We start from the raw sequence: 18864 nt of genomic DNA, 5'->3' as shown, positions 1-18864 counted from the left end.
CTTGGACTCTTAGAGATTAATTTATTGCTATTATGCTGGCCACAGTATAACTAAGAGAACATAGTTTATAGTTAATAAATAGTATTCTCACCTGCCCTACCTGAAGTTATATCATTTCTCATGAGATATTTAAATTTATGTTCACTTAACAAGACACATCCATTGATTCCTAAGGAGTAGAACTACCGAATTATTTCAAATAATTATTTGATTGCATGTTTATTTCACTTTTCCTAGGCCACAACCAGTTAAAAATAGTTCATCATGGTTCAGACAAAGTCCCTTTAGACAATTTGATTCTTCTACACTAAGCCCTTGATCTTTGGTAATCACTTTGCTCTTAATCTGCCTGTTTCCAGGGAGATATTGTCCTGAAAAACAAGTAGAAGAATGTTTCCTCACTGGAAGGTTACTTCCCTCATTATAATCATTCTCATTTATTAAAAGTAATAAAATATTTATCTTTTATTAAAAATTAATATAACATTTTCTTAAGATCAAAGTCAAAGGAATAGAATGCTAATCATTTGGCAAAGCCTTTTCGCAGCAACTCACTTTTGCCTAACACAATCATCGCACCTGAGACACAAAGATGGATAAAATATGGTCCTTACCCTCAAGGGGCTCACTGTCTCATGGAGAGGGGGAAAAGCCACACAGATAGTTATTATGCCTCTAGAGCCATAGCAGACAGGTGCACGGAATCCAATGAAGACATTATTATTCATAGGCTATTTCTTTAGAGATTGTGCTAGAAATTTTCCCCTATTTTTTTAACTTTCTTCTTTTTGCAAATATATAATATAATAAATTTGTTATGTATGTAAATTTCTGTAATACCATGTTTATTTAAGTACATGTTACTGATTGTCATGGTTTATTTCCTGATAGTTTTATTTGGTTATTAAAGGGAATCATTTTTTTTTTTGATGGTTCCATTCCTTCTTTCAGAAAGGAGCTCAGAACAGGGTACTCTGTGAAATGATAATTTAACTACTGTAATTTATTTACTCTGAGTTGTCACCAACTGGAAGATACAAACTTATTTTATATTCACTTAAAGAACTCAAATGATGGCAGGCTACTAACATATTCCAGTTTTGCCAGGTGTGCGACTTGAAAAATCATTTGTTAGAATTAATACTTCCTCAAATGTAATGTTTTTTAATGAAAAGTGTATTTCCTTTATTTCAGTCTTTGAAGGTTGTCATCTTCCCTCTAGGTAGAAGACAGCTTGGAACTATCTTTCCAGGGAAAGGATGATATAAAACTTGATATTTTTTTCTTCTATGAAGAGACTGACCATATGTGGAATGGAGGCACTCAGGCCAAAACAGGAAAAAAATTTAAGTATGAATCAGATAAGTACTTACAAAAGGGCCTATAGCAATGACTTCAGAAGCTAAAATTTTTTAAAAAGAGAGACTGTCAAGTCCCCACTAGTAGTTAATACTTCTGCTTACTCGTTAGAGCTCACTGACAGTTGTGAGTGAAGAGTACATGTAAGGACAGCCTGTAAGGAGCAGTGTCCCTGGGCTTAATGGTCCAAAGAATTGTTGTGATTATAAACCCTTTGTCACCAGCCACAAACAGAAACACCAAAAATGAAGCCTAGAGCCTGACCCAAAACTCTGATTAATGGTCATAGCTGCAGAAGCTTGCTAATCTGATGGGGATGGCTAAGGATCAGTAAAGAAGTTGTCAAGGTAAAGTAAAAGTTCAAGAGATTGAGCTGGGGTGAGGTCATAAATGCTGGGCAATATCTGAGCATAAACTGAGAATTATCCTTAAAGGATGCTCATGGGCCTTAGTGGCTACCATATTTTGTCAAATGTAAGATGATATTGATTATAAGATGCTCCACTATTTTACTAACTTCTAAGAAAGTAAAAAATCACTGCTAATTGTAATATTAAGACACTAGCTCCCAAATGGAAAAATTAAGGAGAAAATGTCTCAGAATTGATGAAACAAGTGTGTTAGATTGGCATTTTTGATCCTTTCCTTAATGCAGCTATAGTCAATTTGATAAGAAACAAAAATGACTAGAATTACTGTTCCCCCTTCTGATACAACTGGCTTATTCTCAGGAGAGAGACGGGAGAGTGGGGGGAAAAGAGAGAGAAATGAATGGGAATGAGATTTTAAGTAATTTGATCAAGATCACACAATAAGTAAGTGAAGGAATGAGTGAGTAGCCTGTCTCTTGAATTCATGTTTTCAACCAGTATTCCCCAATGTCTTCGTTATACACCTGACAGTGTGAAGCACTGAGTATAATGCTTGAGTTATTAAATTACCATGAAATGGTCATTATCTCATATTATTAATGTAAGGATTCCTATCATCACTGTCATTATTATGGTAGTTATATGGCCAGTAGCATAAATTTACTTCACCAAATGGCTTACACTGGGGCTTCTATCATTGAATACGCTTGAGTTTGGGCACAATGGGGAATATTCTGTAACAAAGAAGAGGAATTCTAGGCTCATATTGGTTTCTCCTGGGGGCACTAACATACCCTATGGGATCACTCAGTCTTCATTTGAAGGCAGAGTCTTCATATAAACTGAAACTTGTATAGGAGCCTTGAGAGTAACCCAACTTCTTTCTCAAACTCATAAAATATACCAAAATTGACACAGATTCCTGAGCATATTCTTGAAATTTCTGTTAAGTATAAAAAAATTGTTTTGCCTTATAACAACAAACTCCATACTGAGTATGGCAAAAATTAGTAAGTTAAAAAGTATCTAATTGAGGTTCTCTAGCTAGGTGAATGGAGATGATGTTTGTGTGTGTGTGTTTTTTAAAGATTTATTTATTTACTCATACAGAACTGGGGCACAGGCCAGAGATGTGGAGGGTGAGAGGATTCACCAAGGACAGAGTGGGGAGCAGTGCACTAATGAGGCGGGTCAGGAGAGGTCTACCACACCATGAGGATCTCCTCTGGGGCAGGCGGGAATCAAACTCATGCGGAAGTGGCTTAGGCTTCTTAGTGCTCTCCTTTAACCCACTGAGCCACCAGGGAGGGCTGGAGATGATGTTTTAACATTCAGTCACAGTTTGTTTATTTAAAATATGATAAAGATTTTCAAATTGAAATGTGTGATTTAGAGGCTTAAAAAAAAAACAAAAACGTGTAAGATAAGATCACATGAAATGAAAGGTGTGGGTCCAGACTGCCTACCTTTAAATCCAAAATCTACATTTCCCCAGATGTTTTATATTGGACAAGTTATTTTGTCTCTCTGTACCTAAGTTTCCTCAAGTGTAAATTGGCAGTAATGATAGAAAACACTACACTGAATGGTTTTAATGATTGAGTTAATATGCAAAAAGCATTTTGAACGGTATTAAGCATGTCCTGAGTGCTAAGTAATTATCAGCTACTGTTATTATTACTGCTCCTACTAGTAGTAAAGAAAAAGCATTCTTCTTAGTTTTATGAAATTTTGCAGATTAGAAACCTATATAATGATCTCAATGCTAAACTGCCACATCTATTCTTAGAGAACTCATATGAGAATGTCACCTTTTTTGCTAAGGAAGATAATTCCTAGAACTAATATTATAGTCCTTTATTCTTACACTTCTTTGTAAGGCTTGAATTTCTTTCTCCTCACTGACATGATCTGAAATCCATAAGCCTCCAAAGAACTGTTCATTTCTAACCACTATGTTTCTGGATAGAAAAAGCTTTTCTCATTCTGCTTTAAATGCTCTTTATAGTAGCAGTGTTTGGGAAGTGTGAAGTGTACTGATTATTTAACAAGAGAAATGAGCAGTGATAGAACTGTCTAGACAGATGGTGTGAGTCCCAGATTTTTCTATCATGTTACCATGACCTTAAAAGGCAGAGAAAAGAACAGGGGATGGCTGCATTGAGTAGTCTCTCTGGAATATTCCCCCAGCCATATGCCATTGTCATTCTTTTCAGCACTATTTACTTTAAGGAGCTGTAGTATTTTCACCACTACTGTTCCTAGTGGGGTCGGGGGGGGGGGATTTTAAAACTAGACTTAGTTTATTTCTTTATAATATTCTTTTTATCCATGTGTAGTTCATTCTGGTAAAAGCTTAATATCATAGAATGATTTGTCATTTTTCAAAGAGCTTGAGAACTCAGGAAGACAAAAGTTCCCCCTTTCAAAACATTAGTCTGTATGTCTTCAGATGACATTTTTGGCCCTAAAATGTAATAATTCTAATATTAACAGCAATGATAAAGATACTTCTACCAGAGTTTCTGTTATCTTGTCTGGCACACAGATCAGTACTTTATGTTTATAGTCTCAGATAACCCTCATATTACTCCTATAGTTTAAGTGTTCTCTCTTAGTTAGAGATGAGGAAACTAAAGCTCAAAGAAGTGAACTAACTTTTTTGCTCCTTAAAGGCAGGGCCAAAATTTAAGTCCAGATCTTAGGCGTAAGTGTAAGCCTAAGTGATTTCTTCTAAGAATTAGTAGGTTAAAGGAGTTAATACACCATTCATGTAGAACAGTACCTGATACATGGTTAGTGTGAACTATGTGAGCATTACTGCTGCTGCTGTCATCGCTATGTTGTTGTTACTGTTGTGATTGTATTGCACTCACACAAAACATAGCACCTTCTACACAGTACTAAATTGTACTGGTTCCTGTCTGGGCAAGCATTTTCTTCCCAGGACTCATATTCACTCCATTTTTAGTTTGGAGTTTCTCATTCCCTTATCTGAATTAATCTTTTACCAGAATATACAGTCCATCCTTAAATATTCTCTGGGCTTCTTATATTTATTTTTCTTCTCCAGAATCCCAATCACTAGCAATAAAAAGTGATGATCTAATAACTATTCTTCTAGTATATAAAGTTTTTATCCTACAACTTCACAGTTTTGTAGATGCTACCTAGATTCCTTTGCATTATTTCTTTTCTTCTCCTCTGAATCAACTGATAAAAGTAGAAGTTAGAAGTTTGAGAGGTAAAAATTCAATAATAAGAATTAACTGTTACTGAATACTTGCTATGTGCTAGGCACTCTTCCAAGCTTCTATATGCTTCATTGCATTTAACCCTCATAATAAGTTTATAAGGGAGACTTTATTATTTTCATCTCCATTTTATGGATCAGGAAATTAAGGCAGAGCTGAGACTCAGACCTAGGGCCTAATCAGTTTAGAGCCCACATTCTTATTCCTATTCAAGGTTAGTGTCATCATGATGTCTATCAGATTGTTATTACCCCTCTTTCAAGATAACCCTTCTGTTTATTGACATTATAAAGGTAGTACAGCTACCTCTCGATCCACAAGAAGGAATTACAATACCTTCTGTGCTAGGCTCCTTATGCCTTCTGATATATGCAGTTTCTTCTTGTTTATACCTTCAAAAATTAGATTTGTCCTTTGTAGGACTAGACTTCCATTCAAGGGTGACTGTATATAATTCAACACTGATGCATTACAATTAATTAAACTCCAGAGTTATCTGGATTTCACCAGTTTCCCCACTAATGACCTTTTTCTGTTCTAGTGCCTAATCCATGCTACTACATTGAATTTAGACACTCAGCCAAATTTCTGAAATTTGATTTAGTCCAAGATTGGAGCATGTCACTAGTAGTAACATGTTGTTTTACAACATCACATTTCCCAGTTTTGCCCATTCTGACAATTTTTTTTGTTACTTCTAACTGGACATGTTTTTCTGTCCTACTTTATTTGGGTCCTTTAGATGATTTGTCATTGCTGAGTTACAATCAAGCCTGCTAAATTAGTCAGATTGAGTGAGATCTGAGCTCTACTTTTAACTAAACTCAGATCCTCCTAAGTGCAATCTACAGTGTCTTGTTAAGACAATAGGGTGACATCAGATTGAGGACTTGATACAACCTAGCACCTTTGGAGAGTCTAAGCCATGAAATAAGGTCACCACAGTTGTTTTCAGCCACTTTGATTCACAAGAGGTTAAAAACTAGAGTGAATTGTAATATTCACACTCACCGGTTCTCTCAGTTCTGTGGATTGATATTATGGATTTATATTTATAGTTGTCAAAAATCACATTAGGCTTTTTAGTACTTACAGCTGTGTAACTGGAAAGGAGGATTTGACTAATTTCTTTAAATGAGTGTATTTTTAACACTGGGTTTTCTGAAAATGATCTCTCATTCCTTATACTGTTTATGCTTTCATATTTTACAACATAAAGATTATGTCCCAGGTCTCCTTAATTACATGCACTTCCAAACCTCCAGTGGGAAGCAGGTGCAAAATTGAATCTTTGTGGGGAGGATTTGAAATGCATGTTATATGATAATTTTGCACTTATACTATAAAGAGATGTAATTTTGTTTCTTCTTTTAAGAGACTGTTACTTCAGGATGAATAAATAGAAGATCCCTCACTTATGTGAAGTAATTATATTTTTAAAGACTACCATATTTTTAAAATGTAATTCTCTAAGTTATTCTATAAGGTAGTATCCTGAGAGAAATAAAAACATACTTTCACTGAATGACTTATACACATACGTTTATAGCAGCAGTCTCTACACGGGGGGCCAATAAGTGGCCCCATCTTCTAGTAATCAAACAAATTATATTATGTTCAAACATAATATTGTCGAGCATACTGGTCTATGCAGTAATGTAGAATAATCTTCAGAACATGTAAGGGAAAGAAGTCAAGTGTAAGTATTGTGAACTACACTTACTTGAAAGTTTACAGAAAACCAAACCAACCAAGAACTTAAGATTGGTGATTAAAGATCAAGCAGATTGACTGCATGGCTGCCGAAGGCACAGGGAATCCAGGGAACTCCCTGGAAATGTTCCATTTGATTACTGTGGTGGCCACACCACAGTCTGTGTATTTGTATGTGCAAATGTATATGCATTTGTCAGATTTTACAATGGATATATAAGTGACATATAAATTACACCTCAAGAAAGTTCATTTAAAAGGCTAACACTAAAAAAAGTTGACTTAGAAAGCCAATAAGAGACAAATTGAAATAGAACACAATCCAGAATGAAGCCATGAATTTGATCAGGGCAGACTTAATTACTTCTAGTCTTTGACTCCTGGTTGGACAAAGTGAGTTCTCGGAAATCAAAAGAAACCTTTATATTTAGTATGAAATTTGAACTTGCATTGCTAATCTCCTTTTGTCATTATTATAGCCAAAAAGAAATTCTGTAAAAAATGGTCTGAGAAAAAAGCAAGCACATCTAGACACTATGCTGGTTGTTAATGAAGTATAGTTCTAATTTGGGGAAGTTACACACTAGAATTAAGAAAATGTCTTGAGACTGTCATCTAGTATTGAAAAAAAGTTTTGTATGTGTGTTAAATATGTAGTTTTTTAAATATAGTCATGTGTATGTGCATTTGTTCAGATGCCAAATGGTAACTATTTGTATGACCTCTATTGTGTCTGCTCACTGATGGCATAAACTTCTTATTTCTTCTGTGGTGCAGAAAACTAGTCTTACAGAGACTGCTCAGCAAAGGTTATTAGCCAGTAAGGTAGATGAAGTCACTCAATTTACAGTGGAAGTTAGTGGGAAAATGAGGCTTACTGGTTGGAATTTTATTTTACACATATTGACTATATGTTAGATGTTTGGGATAGGAGTGCAATATGGAATCGATAAAAACCTCGGAGAGCCTATAGTCTAAGCCTAGGCTCTGAAAAGTATGTTAAACACTTCTCTGAAATTTCTTTTGATTCAGTACAATCTGTGATGGAGCCATGAATGATTTTGTGGAAAAGAGAGTTAAGAAAACACTAGTCAGCATATTGTAAAACTGGCTTTCAAGTATTGACTTTAATTCTTCGATAACTATTTTGGGCATTATTCATAGGGATGACGTAGTTACTGTCATTATAGAGTAATTTCTCACTTTGCCATATTCCTTTTGCTTCAAACGCAATTCATTGAAGAATTGTCTGATATATATAGCTGAATCAAGAGAATAAATGACAAAGAAGTGCCATTTTTTAAAGAAATTTTCAAATTAAAGGAAAACAGGATATATAATAAACTTGCATCTGCGTACTTCTTGCAGAAACTATATCAAAACCAAAAAAATTTACAGGCACTCATAGAAAATAGATTGTTCATCAAAGAACAGCTATTAGACAATAGAAGCTATAAAATGATAGATTGACATCTTCCAAAAGGAAAGAGAAATAACTGTAAACGTAGAATGTTGCGTGCATTCTGTATTCAAGAGATAAGGACATTTACATATATACTAAGACTAAGAAAGTGTATGTCTGCCGATTCAGTACACTGAATTTAATACAATTCAAAATCTGTTAGGTAATCAGGAAGGAAGACATCATATATATAAAATAATGGTAGACACTGAAATGGATAGAGTATATCAGTAAGTTTGTTAGCCATAACCTATAAAATTTTTTTAAAAGAATGTTAAGAGAAAATTCAAAATAGGTAAAACTCTTGACAATACTTCAGCAGATTGATCAAGAAAAACAAAGAATAAAAGACACTATTTACAACACACATCTAAACTGTATGCTTTTATAGTTTATGCTTTTAACTGTGTTGCATTGACTTAGAAGAAAATACTACAGACAACTTGAAAGCATTAAAATTTGAAAATGATAAAAATTTCTAGAAAGGTATAAATGTCAAAAGAGGCTCAAGAAGATTTAGGTAACCTAATCCTTTCCTGTCCTTTCCTTACCAGAAGACCAAGAATATTTATAGGAAAGCTTTACCATGACATCACAGAATAGATTATTCCCTATATTATGTAAACTGTCAGGAAGTAGAAAAGGAGAAAGCAAGTGGCTCTAAAAACCCATGACATGCATAACAAAACTAGGCTTAGACATTACAAAAAAAAAAAAAAAAGGAAAAAATTTAGGGAACATTACAGATATCAGTAAATAGATGAAAATACCCTTAATGAAAGACAAATGAATAGAATTTTGTAGTGTGTATTAATGTCATTCTCAAGAATGAAGGATTAAATATTAAAGGTAGAAAAAGTATACATGATTGCTTCAATATAGATGACATTAAATATAATAGATGACATTAAAAATGTTTGCTATATTTCCTGTAATTAACCACAAGAAAAAAAAAAAAGATGTCTTAGCAGACTTTGAGTAAAAGGATCTGGAGTTTCTTTAAACTGATAAAGTAAAATACCAAAAACAGTGTGAGCAATCACATTTCATGAGGAAAGTTTAGAAGTCTTTCTATTAAAGACAGAAAGTAACAAAGTGCATGCTTTGTGTTCTTTTAAGCAATGTGCTGAAGGGCTTAGGCACTGACATAATACAAGAAAAAGAAATTTAAAAGTTAAAAGAAAATTAGTAATGCAAATAAGCCATTTGCGATTTTTTGTTTGTTTTTACAGGAAATTTGATGGTGTCTCTAGCTCACTTAGCCTAGTTAATTAGTAATCATAAAAATAGTGTTCTTCATTTAGTCATCGATTGTACAATTAAACCAGTTACTTTACCCAACCGCCAATAGTTTTACAGTTTGTAAGGATGTCTGAAAGGGGAAAAGTGGCCTCTTCCAAAACATTCTTACTTCTTTTCCTAATCCTAAGTAAAATGAAGTAAAAGTGGTATAAAATAAAAAGTGAAATGGGAGGATTGTGTGTGTGTGTGTATGATGAAATCCCTTGAACTTACATTCTGTTTAAGGGTTGCCTTTGTCTGAATTTAAATCTGGTCACATTGTGGGTCCTCTCAGAGAGCTTTAAAATACACTGTTTAGCTGAACTCAAGTTTTATTAGTTTGAAGTGCTAGACAACCCTGCAGACCCATGGTGTATTTTAGTTTGGGTCATTATTTCCTGGTAACCTGGACAGAGTGCATGGCATGTATGCTTTTCTGTCACTTTCTCCCCTCTTGCTCTCCACAACCCCATTTTACAATCAGTTTTCACATTTTATGCTTTATTTATCTTTCTTCTTCTCCTAGGAAGCTGGAATTTTCTTTTCACTGAAAGGATTGAAAATTATTTGGTGAAAAGAAAACCACAAATCATGTAAGACTTTCCATGTAGGTGAAATAGAAAAAAAAAAATTTGTTAGGAAATATATTAACGAATTCAGTGAGATCAATTGTTTATGCAATTTAAATGACTTGGTGTTCCTCATAAATCTTCACAGTTCAAAATGTGGCTTTTGTTAAATGCAGTATTCTTATCTCTCTAACCTGGACCTATGATTTGCCTTTCTTTCACCTGTGATGATACCATGGAGGGTAATATTTAAGAAAGAGGTTTCCTGGCCTGTGTTACTATGTAGACTATGATTTCTGCCGCATTTCAACTTCCGGCTGTCAACTTGATAGGCTGGGACAGGTGGACGTTCTACTGACCAGCATCTCATTCAGGAGGCTGGAGGCTGTGAGGATGGATCTGTCTGACAAAAGAAGCAGTTCTATGAATATGAGTGTGCAGAGTGAAATCGGGACCAGCAGATGGTAGCGCTATGCTGTATTTCATTTTTTTCTTAAGCTGGGAGATTTGCTCTAGCCGTCTTTTCACAGAAACCAGCTGGGATTATCCATTAGTTGCCAGCACCCACAGGTTTGGGTAGAAGAGACTTGTTGCTTTTTTAGAATTTATTCAGCCACTCATTTTCATGTTCATCTGGTGGTACAAGATGCTAGTCAAAAATGGATTGATGAGAACTGACCTTTCTTTGGAGAACATCCCAATTAGATCCCATTTCTGTAATATGATTACATTTTGACCTCTGGCTTTTCCCTGTTTCTTTCTTTCTTTTTTTTTCTTTTTCTTTAATCTTCTGACATTTTAAGTTTCTGTGATCTCTGCTATTGCCACTTCAAATCTCATTACTGAAAGTTCTTCTCATGTTATAAAGAGAAGGAGCATTTCTCAAAAAATACTGACACACTATAAAGGACCATATAATATGAACTTTAATAAACCTGCTAGTTTTAGCTTTCCTTTGTAATATAGAGCACTTAGGCTTCTGATCCAAAATGCTTTTAGGAAACATGTTTTGTTATGGGTTTTGAAACTTACTAAGCAAAATAGCTATATAGAATTAAGTTCATTGTAGCTAATAGTCCTTGGACTGGTTTAGAAATGCCCATTACCATTTGAGATGAAAGAAAGCAGAGATTGCAGTTAGGTTCATTTAAGGGGTGTATCAAGGAAGAAACCTGAGATTGAATCTAGGAGTTGTGCTTGTTCTGTGTCCTTGGGAAATTTTGGTTGTGAACGAAAAGAAGATTCAGCTTAAACATTTGCTGTCTTCTTCCGTTCTTTTAGAACAGTTTGAATTTGATGGTACTTTAATAACATATAACCTATTACAACTATGTGAGAGAAAAGTAAGTTCAGGACCGAGGGTAGAGATGACAAAAGGATAGAGAGTAAATAAAAGACAGAGCCAGAGGGGGCTTACATACTTGTCCTTTCAGGAGACAGTACATTGGGTACTAGATCTGTGTTCTCTAGTTGAGGGGCCAGTGGGGCCATGTCAAGTCAAGTGACCTTCAATGTTTGTGTATTCTGGTATGAAATTCTTAGGACTGTATGAGTTTGGAAGGGAGTTTGAGAAATAACCTGATTGACCCTGGACATTTCTCCTTAACTGTCTAACTGGGTAGGTTTTCAAAAGCCATCTGAGACCACAGTGAAACCCAGGACACAAGGCACAGCATTTGTGATCTATTGCCAGGATTGACTCAGGGTCTCTGGGAAAGAAGACCAGTGTATGGGGGCATGTATTTCTTTTCTCACTGCTACATGTGCCTCCTATGTATTTAAGAATTCCAAGTATTAGAAATGGAGTTCAAAAAGTATATGTATATGTTCAACTGAGATGTTTAAGAAACAGCCAGAGCCAATTCCAAGCTCTTCCATGTGGGTTTTCTGAACTCAAACATTTTCTTCCATTGTTTTGGCAAATTTTGCTTTGACCTTATTCCCAGGCAGGGTCTCTGATAATGACCACCAACATTATTCATCTTCTATTTTACCAGTTTAAAAACCTCAGCAAAAAGAACACTTCTTTCCCCAAGGAAATCCTGACGCTGATTTTCATTTGCCTAATTTGTGTGTCTTTCCATCCCTGACCCAATCAATATAATTAGTGTCTTCTTTACTCTTTGGTGCCTAGAGGCGGGGTCAACACCAACTGAAACATATAGACTGGGAATGGGGGGGGGGGGGAGTAGATGTGCTGTTAACATTAGAGAAGAAAGGGATAGTAAATATAATCAAATGGTCAGTACATATATATCCCTAGGGCTATCTAGCAGGACAGCACTGTCAGCCAGTGGGCTCCTTAGCTGAACCTTCCACTGTTTAAGCCTAACCCTTCCCAAATTGCCTCTGTTTTGCCACAGATACGTGTTTCCCAAGTTTACCCTGTGCTGGACTGAGTTTGTAGACATGAAAGTTCATGTGCCCTGTGAAACCATCGAATACATAGAAGCTAATTATGGTAAGACCTGGAAGATTCCCGTGAAGACATGGGACTGGAAGAGTTCTCCCCCCAATGTGCAGCCCAATGGAATCTGGCCCATTGCTGAATGGGATGAGGTTATCCAGTTATACTGATACAGTAGGATGAAATGGTAGAATGAGTTTCTCTCCTGAAAAAAAATGTGAAAACTGTTTCAAAAGATACACGTCTGCTATCAACCATGAGTGGGAGCCAAAGAAAAATGACAAGATTGAAGACACATCTGATTTAATTCTCATGTCACATTTTTTTTAAAGATTTATTTATTTATTCATATAAAACTGATGTATAGGCCAGAGGTGCAGGGGCGGTGAGAGGATTCACCAGCGACAGAGTGGGGAGCAGAACAGGCTGATCCATGAAGTACACTGCTGAGGGGAGCAGCGGGCCAGTCAGGAGAGGTCTGCCACGCGACGTGGGTCACCTCCTGGGCTGGGTATCGAACTCGCACTGAAGTGACTGCATCTAGCTTGCAAGTGCCTAGTCCTTACCCGTTGTGCCACCAAGGAAGGCCCTCATGTCACATTTTTAAGGAGTCTGCACGTGTGCCAGGTTACAGTGAAGAAGCAGAGATGAGTAAGGGACACCTGCCTCTTTCCCCCCTTCTCTTTGAAGCACCCCAACTTTCTTTGAGGGAAATAGCCCCACCCTTTAAAGAGCTCATAAAGAATATATGTTCTCCAAGTGCTTTGAAAATGTCAGGTAATGTTTAGACTGGGAAGAGGGCTTACCAGGCAAAGCTAAGCTAGGAAGCTTACCAGGAAAGCTATACTGGTTAAATGACCTTGCCTTTAGCATTCTGGCTGATATGAAATTGTGGAGTCCGTGGTAAGACTTTAGGTAGCTTCAAAAAAAGATGCTAGCAGACTTTATTTTATAAGCAACCTTTTCAGAAATTGATTTGAAATACAGGGCATCATCTTATAAGCAATTGAGAGCTTATTTCTAACCTTGTCAAAGAGGAGTAAATTTCCATACACTTTCTATTTTCATATTCCAAGTGAGAAGAAAGCATATGTTTGTGTGGTTGAGATTTCCAGCCATTGTGAGAATATTTTCACTGACTTCCAATAGTGCGTTTTGACAAATCATTCAAGTGAGACCATATTACCAGATATAATTGTGAAACTGTTGTGGTTTTTACAAAACTTATTTTATTTCATTCTCTCATTTTGTTAGGTAAGATTATGAACTATTGATGACATTTTATGTTTTCTATAAATCTGTAATCCTTTAATCCCACTGTTAATGTTAAATTAACACTCAAATATTAGCAGAAAAATTGGTAATTTTTCTGAAGGTACTATTCAGTGTATTCATTCATCAATTGTACTCGGTATATTTAATGTATAACCTATAAACTAATTTGAATTAGATGTAAACCCATCTGTTCCCTCCCCTCTTCCTATCATGTCTCCAAAATGAAGATAAATGGCAAACCAGTCAGCCCATAGAAATCATAATCAAGTTCTGTATAGCTAAACCTAATTTCAGTTTTCATAGTTGAAAATTTTAAATAATATTTCTGGGCAGACCCACCCTGCTTAGTGAATTCCATTTGCTTGAGCATGTGCTTCGCATTCCTGCCCATTTCTAACAGGGGCACCCACTTTGCCAGAGGCTCTTCCCACCCCTCTTTAGGTTACTTCTTTTCTCACCGTGCAGGGGTGCAAGATCTTAAAGTCTCCCAAATGTAAGCCTGCTTGGTCCCATTAGTGGAGGCTCCACATTCTTCCCTCCATAGGCCACTGGCAGCTGAACCAGCCTTCTGGACTGTCCTCCATTTTCACAGACCACAGCTCTCAGTTCCTACCCTAACTTGGGAGACTGAAGATGAGGCTTGCCCTTGGTAGACAGTCAGCTGTATTTCATCCTCTGCTTCTCAGCAGTTGCCCTCTGCCGAGTGTCCAGAGACCTGGGCAGGTGCACCTACCACTAACATACCCCATCAGGTCCTTTTTCTTTCCTCCCCTTAGTATTTCAACAACTATACTCCAAATCTAACCACTTTCAGGGCCAGTTTGCCTGGCTCACCATGAGAAGACCTCTTCCATCGGCACCTAGAGCGATGCCCAGAGCGATTCTGGGTGGTGAGACCGATGACTTCTGCTTGGCCACCGCATGGCCGCTCAGTCCTTCTCTAAGCAGGGAGTTCCTTCCCATTCTCCTTTTCTCTGCTACTGACCTCTGGTTCCTGCAGTAAAACCACAGTTTCCAAATTGAGCATCCCTAAGAAGTCGGGCTGTGGAATGGAACAGGGCTTCATGATTCTGAAGCTAAAAATGCTGAAGTGTGACCACTAGGTGGCAGAATGTCTGTCCTCCAACCCCCTCAAAAACAAGTTATACTCAAGTTGTTTACTTTTCTGCACAGAACTTGTAAAATTTTCATTTTATTGGTCAAGCTGTTGTCTCCTAGGGTTTCTTATCCCACATGCTACCTAGTTCCTTGCTCGCAACCTGTTCATTCTCTATGCCTCCCTAGATTTGGTACCCATTCTGCCCTGTGTCAGCTGTTCCTAGAAGTAACTTTCACCTGCTTGCTAGTAAATTTCTGCCCAGTCAAAATCAGATATGTCATTTGAAGGAAATAATTTGGAATACTTAGTTTTGTTTAATTGTCTCTGCTGGATTCCTGTATCAGCATTAATATAGAAAAACCGAAAATACGCATTTCTACCTTCTTCCGTCAGGCTGGTGTTTCTCTTCCAAGCAGGCAAGAATTAATTGGATATACAATGCTATTTTAAGCTGCTGTGCATCAGACTAAAATCCTAATTATAGTTTGTAAATTAAACAAATCAATACAATAGTGATTATCTTTTATGCAATACCAGTAATGAGGTAGTCAAGTATGAATTTTTCTAATGAGAAAGCTCTTCTGGCTTAGAAGATACCGCCCTCTGCCCCACCCCTCATAATCCTTTAATCCATCCTAAGGCACAGTTTATATAGGAAGCTGTTAGCCAGCCAAGCTGCTATATATACCTCAAGCAGCTCTCACAGTGGGGTTGAAAGGGAGTATGAGAATTAGAAATACTGTACTTTGTTCTATAAAATGATATGCTATTAAAATGATGTACCATTACAAAACTCCCAGATTTTGTAGCCTTCCGATATCTCGTTCAGAGCATGGGGGATAGTTCATGTATTTGTTAAGTGAAAACCATGAGTAACTTCATAAGTCCCTTCTACTATGTAACAAGAAAAACTTAGTTGAATTCTCTGAACAGTGATATTTTAAACATGAGTAAATTTCAGTGTATGCTTACTAATTTACTCTTTGATTTCATCTTCATGTACAGATATTTTGTGGTACTACTGAAAATACCTTTAATATTATTTTCATCAGAATTTGTAATATATCATCCCAGTTTGGGATGATGAATAAAAATTTTCTAACCTCTTGAGATGTTATGTGTTTATTTTTGAAGTTAGCTTAGAAATAATAGACACTACCATTCATGAACAAGCTGATAAAATAGTGATCTTGCCACCAGTACAATATTTCTGAAATTCAAGTCTGGAGATCCAAGAGTTCTCAGTAATAACGCTTGCCAGCCACAGGCCACCAGGAAGACACCTGTTATCAAATAAAGTTATTCAGCAAAAGAGAATGCCCAACATGGAAGCAGTAACATTTCAGGAAGAAAAAAAGCTGCTGGAAGCTGAGGGGCATCTTGGTATTGGTTCGGGAAGTGGAGCTCAAGAGCAGAGGTGCAGACCACAGAGAGGAAGTAAGCAGGGACCAAGTTTGAGTCTTGCCCGGGAGTGGTGAGTGGGAGTACAAGCGCTGCCTTGTATCTTGTCAAAACATTTGGCTTTCCCTGTATGAATGTCTCAGAACAGAGTCTGAAACGCCTACTGGTGCCCTATTTATTTCAGATGATTTACAGAGAAACCAAACCCCCACCAACTAGAAAAAAATGGATCTGCTCTTAGGTACTGTGCAGGTGTTTGTATTCAGAAAAGCCAAAGTGAGAATGGTGGTGAAAAATCAAAGTTTCCTCTGTAGGGGTTTCATCAATTAGATTTATTATATGTTGGGAAAATTCAGCAGTTCTGCTGAGGAGGGAAAACCTAGCTCTCCCTTACTGCCTTTCTTCTCTGTGTGTCTCTTTTTACACAGGACACTTCACTTCTGACACCAAATGTTGGAGGGTTTGCCTCACGCCAAGCAATTCTCTGCAACAGATGGAGTTGTGTGCACTTTCCCTCCTTCTGTCATGATCTACCTGGAGATCCCACAATAAGGGCTCCATCCCACAGACTGCAGCTGCGCCGCTTCCTCCCCTCCCCCCCCAGCCTCTCAACCCCACAATACTGCAGATGCCAGTTACAAGCCCAGGTTGTCACCTCTCAGATTAACTCTAAATTAGAGGTTCTCACCACCCCCTCCTTGGTTTCAATTCATTTGACCCAACAGTTCACAGAATTTACAATTTATTTATGCTCACCGATTTATTATAAAAGGAGAATATAAAAGACACAGATAACCAGCTGGAACAGCTGAGGAAGGCAATGTACCTAGAAAGGGGTACAGAGCCCCCCTAACCTGCCACCTCCACATGTCCAGCAACCAGGAAGCTCTCAGAACCCCAGACTTCAGGGATTTTTATGGAGGCTTCGTCCTGTAGGCACAATGGACCTTTATTCCACCTTCAGCCCTTCCCCTTTCTCAAGAGAATGAGCACGGGGATGGAAATTCCAAACATCTAATGGTATCTTGGTCTTCTTGTGACCCGCCCTCACTCCAGGACCCATCCAAAGTTGCCACATTAGAAGAAGGCACCTATCACTCTAGAAACTGAATGGTTTCCAGAACTCTGGAGCCAGGGTCAAAGATCAAATATTTGAATAAAAAATGTTCCTGTCTCTAATTACTTAGTACATTATACATATGGGCCTCAGGAGCAATAGATATTTCATATTGTCTTACAGGTGACATCCTCCAGTTTTCCTAAGACACCCCAGTGGAGCTTCCTGAGAACATCTGCTGGATTTAAGGATGGCAGAGTTTCTCCCTTATCCCCTCAGTGTGCGTGTTTGGTTTGGGATTTGTGAGTCTGGGGAGCTGAGGGCTGTGGGCAGCTCAGGCCTGACTGATTTTTGCCCACCTGCCTGAAACTTGGCCCTGGGGGCAGAGGCCCCTCCCCAGCCCAATCCAGCACCCCGCCCTCCAGCCCTTGGGGCTGTGGCCTTTATTTCAAGCCTGGTCCCCAGGGGCTGAGCTGGGAATGGGGACAGCTGATAAGCCTGACAGTATTGACTTTATGGGGAGTATTCAATGAATTTACTTTCTACAGGAAGGCTGCACTCTGATCGGCTGCCAGCAGAGTATCTAAATCCTCATCTAGAGGGGCTGTTGATGAGTCATGCCCCTTGTACAAAGAACAGAGAATAAAAAGCAAAAGGGGAGTTGCACCCCACCCCCTTCCTTTTCTCCAGTACCTGATTATGCCCACCCACACAGCCCCTAGCTTTCCCACTACCCTGGGTTTATTGGCTGGAAATAGAAGCCTCTCAGTGCCAATCCTTCAAAGTCAAGGCCAAGTTAGCCTGGTTTTGCAAGCATGAGCAGCTGGGCACACCCAGAACTGTGTTTTCTTCTAATTGTTAACCAAGGGAGGTGGGGGAGGAATCCACCTACTTGAGACCTTAAGTGCTACAATGGTCAACATTTGCTCTGGACAGAAATACTGCCTGGCCTAAACAAGAGGCATCTGCATAGAAATGTGCCACCATGTGTGTGACTGGGTGTTACCAAGGGGTCCTGGGTCTGGGGAGATGGAGAATGGAAATTAATTACAAGAACCTTATACCTAAGAGCAGGTTTTCTTTCCCCTCTTCATCCAATCCTTCATCCCTGGGCTCTTTATAAATAAATGTTTCCTAGCAGCACAGGACACAGAGCAATTAGAAAGAGAGAGGGAGGAGCCAGGACATGGGCTGGGCCAAAAAAGGAAAAATAACTAGAGGTGTGTGTTCATATTCCCTTATTTATCTTTTGGATAGAAATTTTCTGGTAATAAAAATAAAGTAATATTTTTGAGCAGCTATGAATTAGTTAGATGTCTATTACCACCATTTTAAAAAGCCTTTCCTCTACGTCTCTAAATTTATGTACATTAGCTCCCTGAATCTTCACAATAGCCCACAAAATTGGCATCATTTCCAACTTGCAGCAGAAAAAAATGGAGACTGGGAGAAGAAACTTGCCCAGGAATCAATAATCAGAACAAGGATTCAAACACCAGACTGGCTCCAAAGCCAAAGCAAAGGTCTTTTCTTAGTGACTATGTAACAGGGTGGTCCCTAGGAAAAAGGGAAGTTCCAGGTTCCCTGCCCCACCCAGAAGGAGGGTGGAGCTGAGC

At 37.8% G+C, this 18864-nt stretch overlaps 1 protein-coding gene across 2 annotated transcripts in view; it reads left to right on the top strand.

Annotated features, from left to right (window-relative positions):
• The window catches only part of FKTN (fukutin), a 35056-nt gene extending 22265 nt beyond the window's left edge, over positions 1 to 12791 (top strand). For both annotated transcript variants that reach the window (XM_012721272.1, XM_004677458.2), the window contains exons 9-10: positions 1223 to 1350; positions 12373 to 12791. In XM_012721272.1, coding sequence (XP_012576726.1) covers positions 1223 to 1350; positions 12373 to 12586 — 342 coding nt within the window. In that variant the 3' untranslated portion in view covers positions 12587 to 12791. The remainder of the gene's footprint in view (positions 1 to 1222; positions 1351 to 12372) is intronic.
• The last annotated feature ends 6073 nt before the right edge of the window (positions 12792 to 18864 follow it).

The sequence above is a fragment of the Condylura cristata genome, unplaced genomic scaffold (assembly GCF_000260355.1).
Source record: "Condylura cristata isolate star-nosed mole 26May11 unplaced genomic scaffold, ConCri1.0 scaffold00006, whole genome shotgun sequence".
NCBI classification, from domain to species: Eukaryota; Metazoa; Chordata; class Mammalia; order Eulipotyphla; family Talpidae; genus Condylura; species Condylura cristata.
The sequence above is the reverse complement of the archived record's forward strand: the minus strand, read 5'-3'. Positions and strand labels throughout refer to the sequence as shown.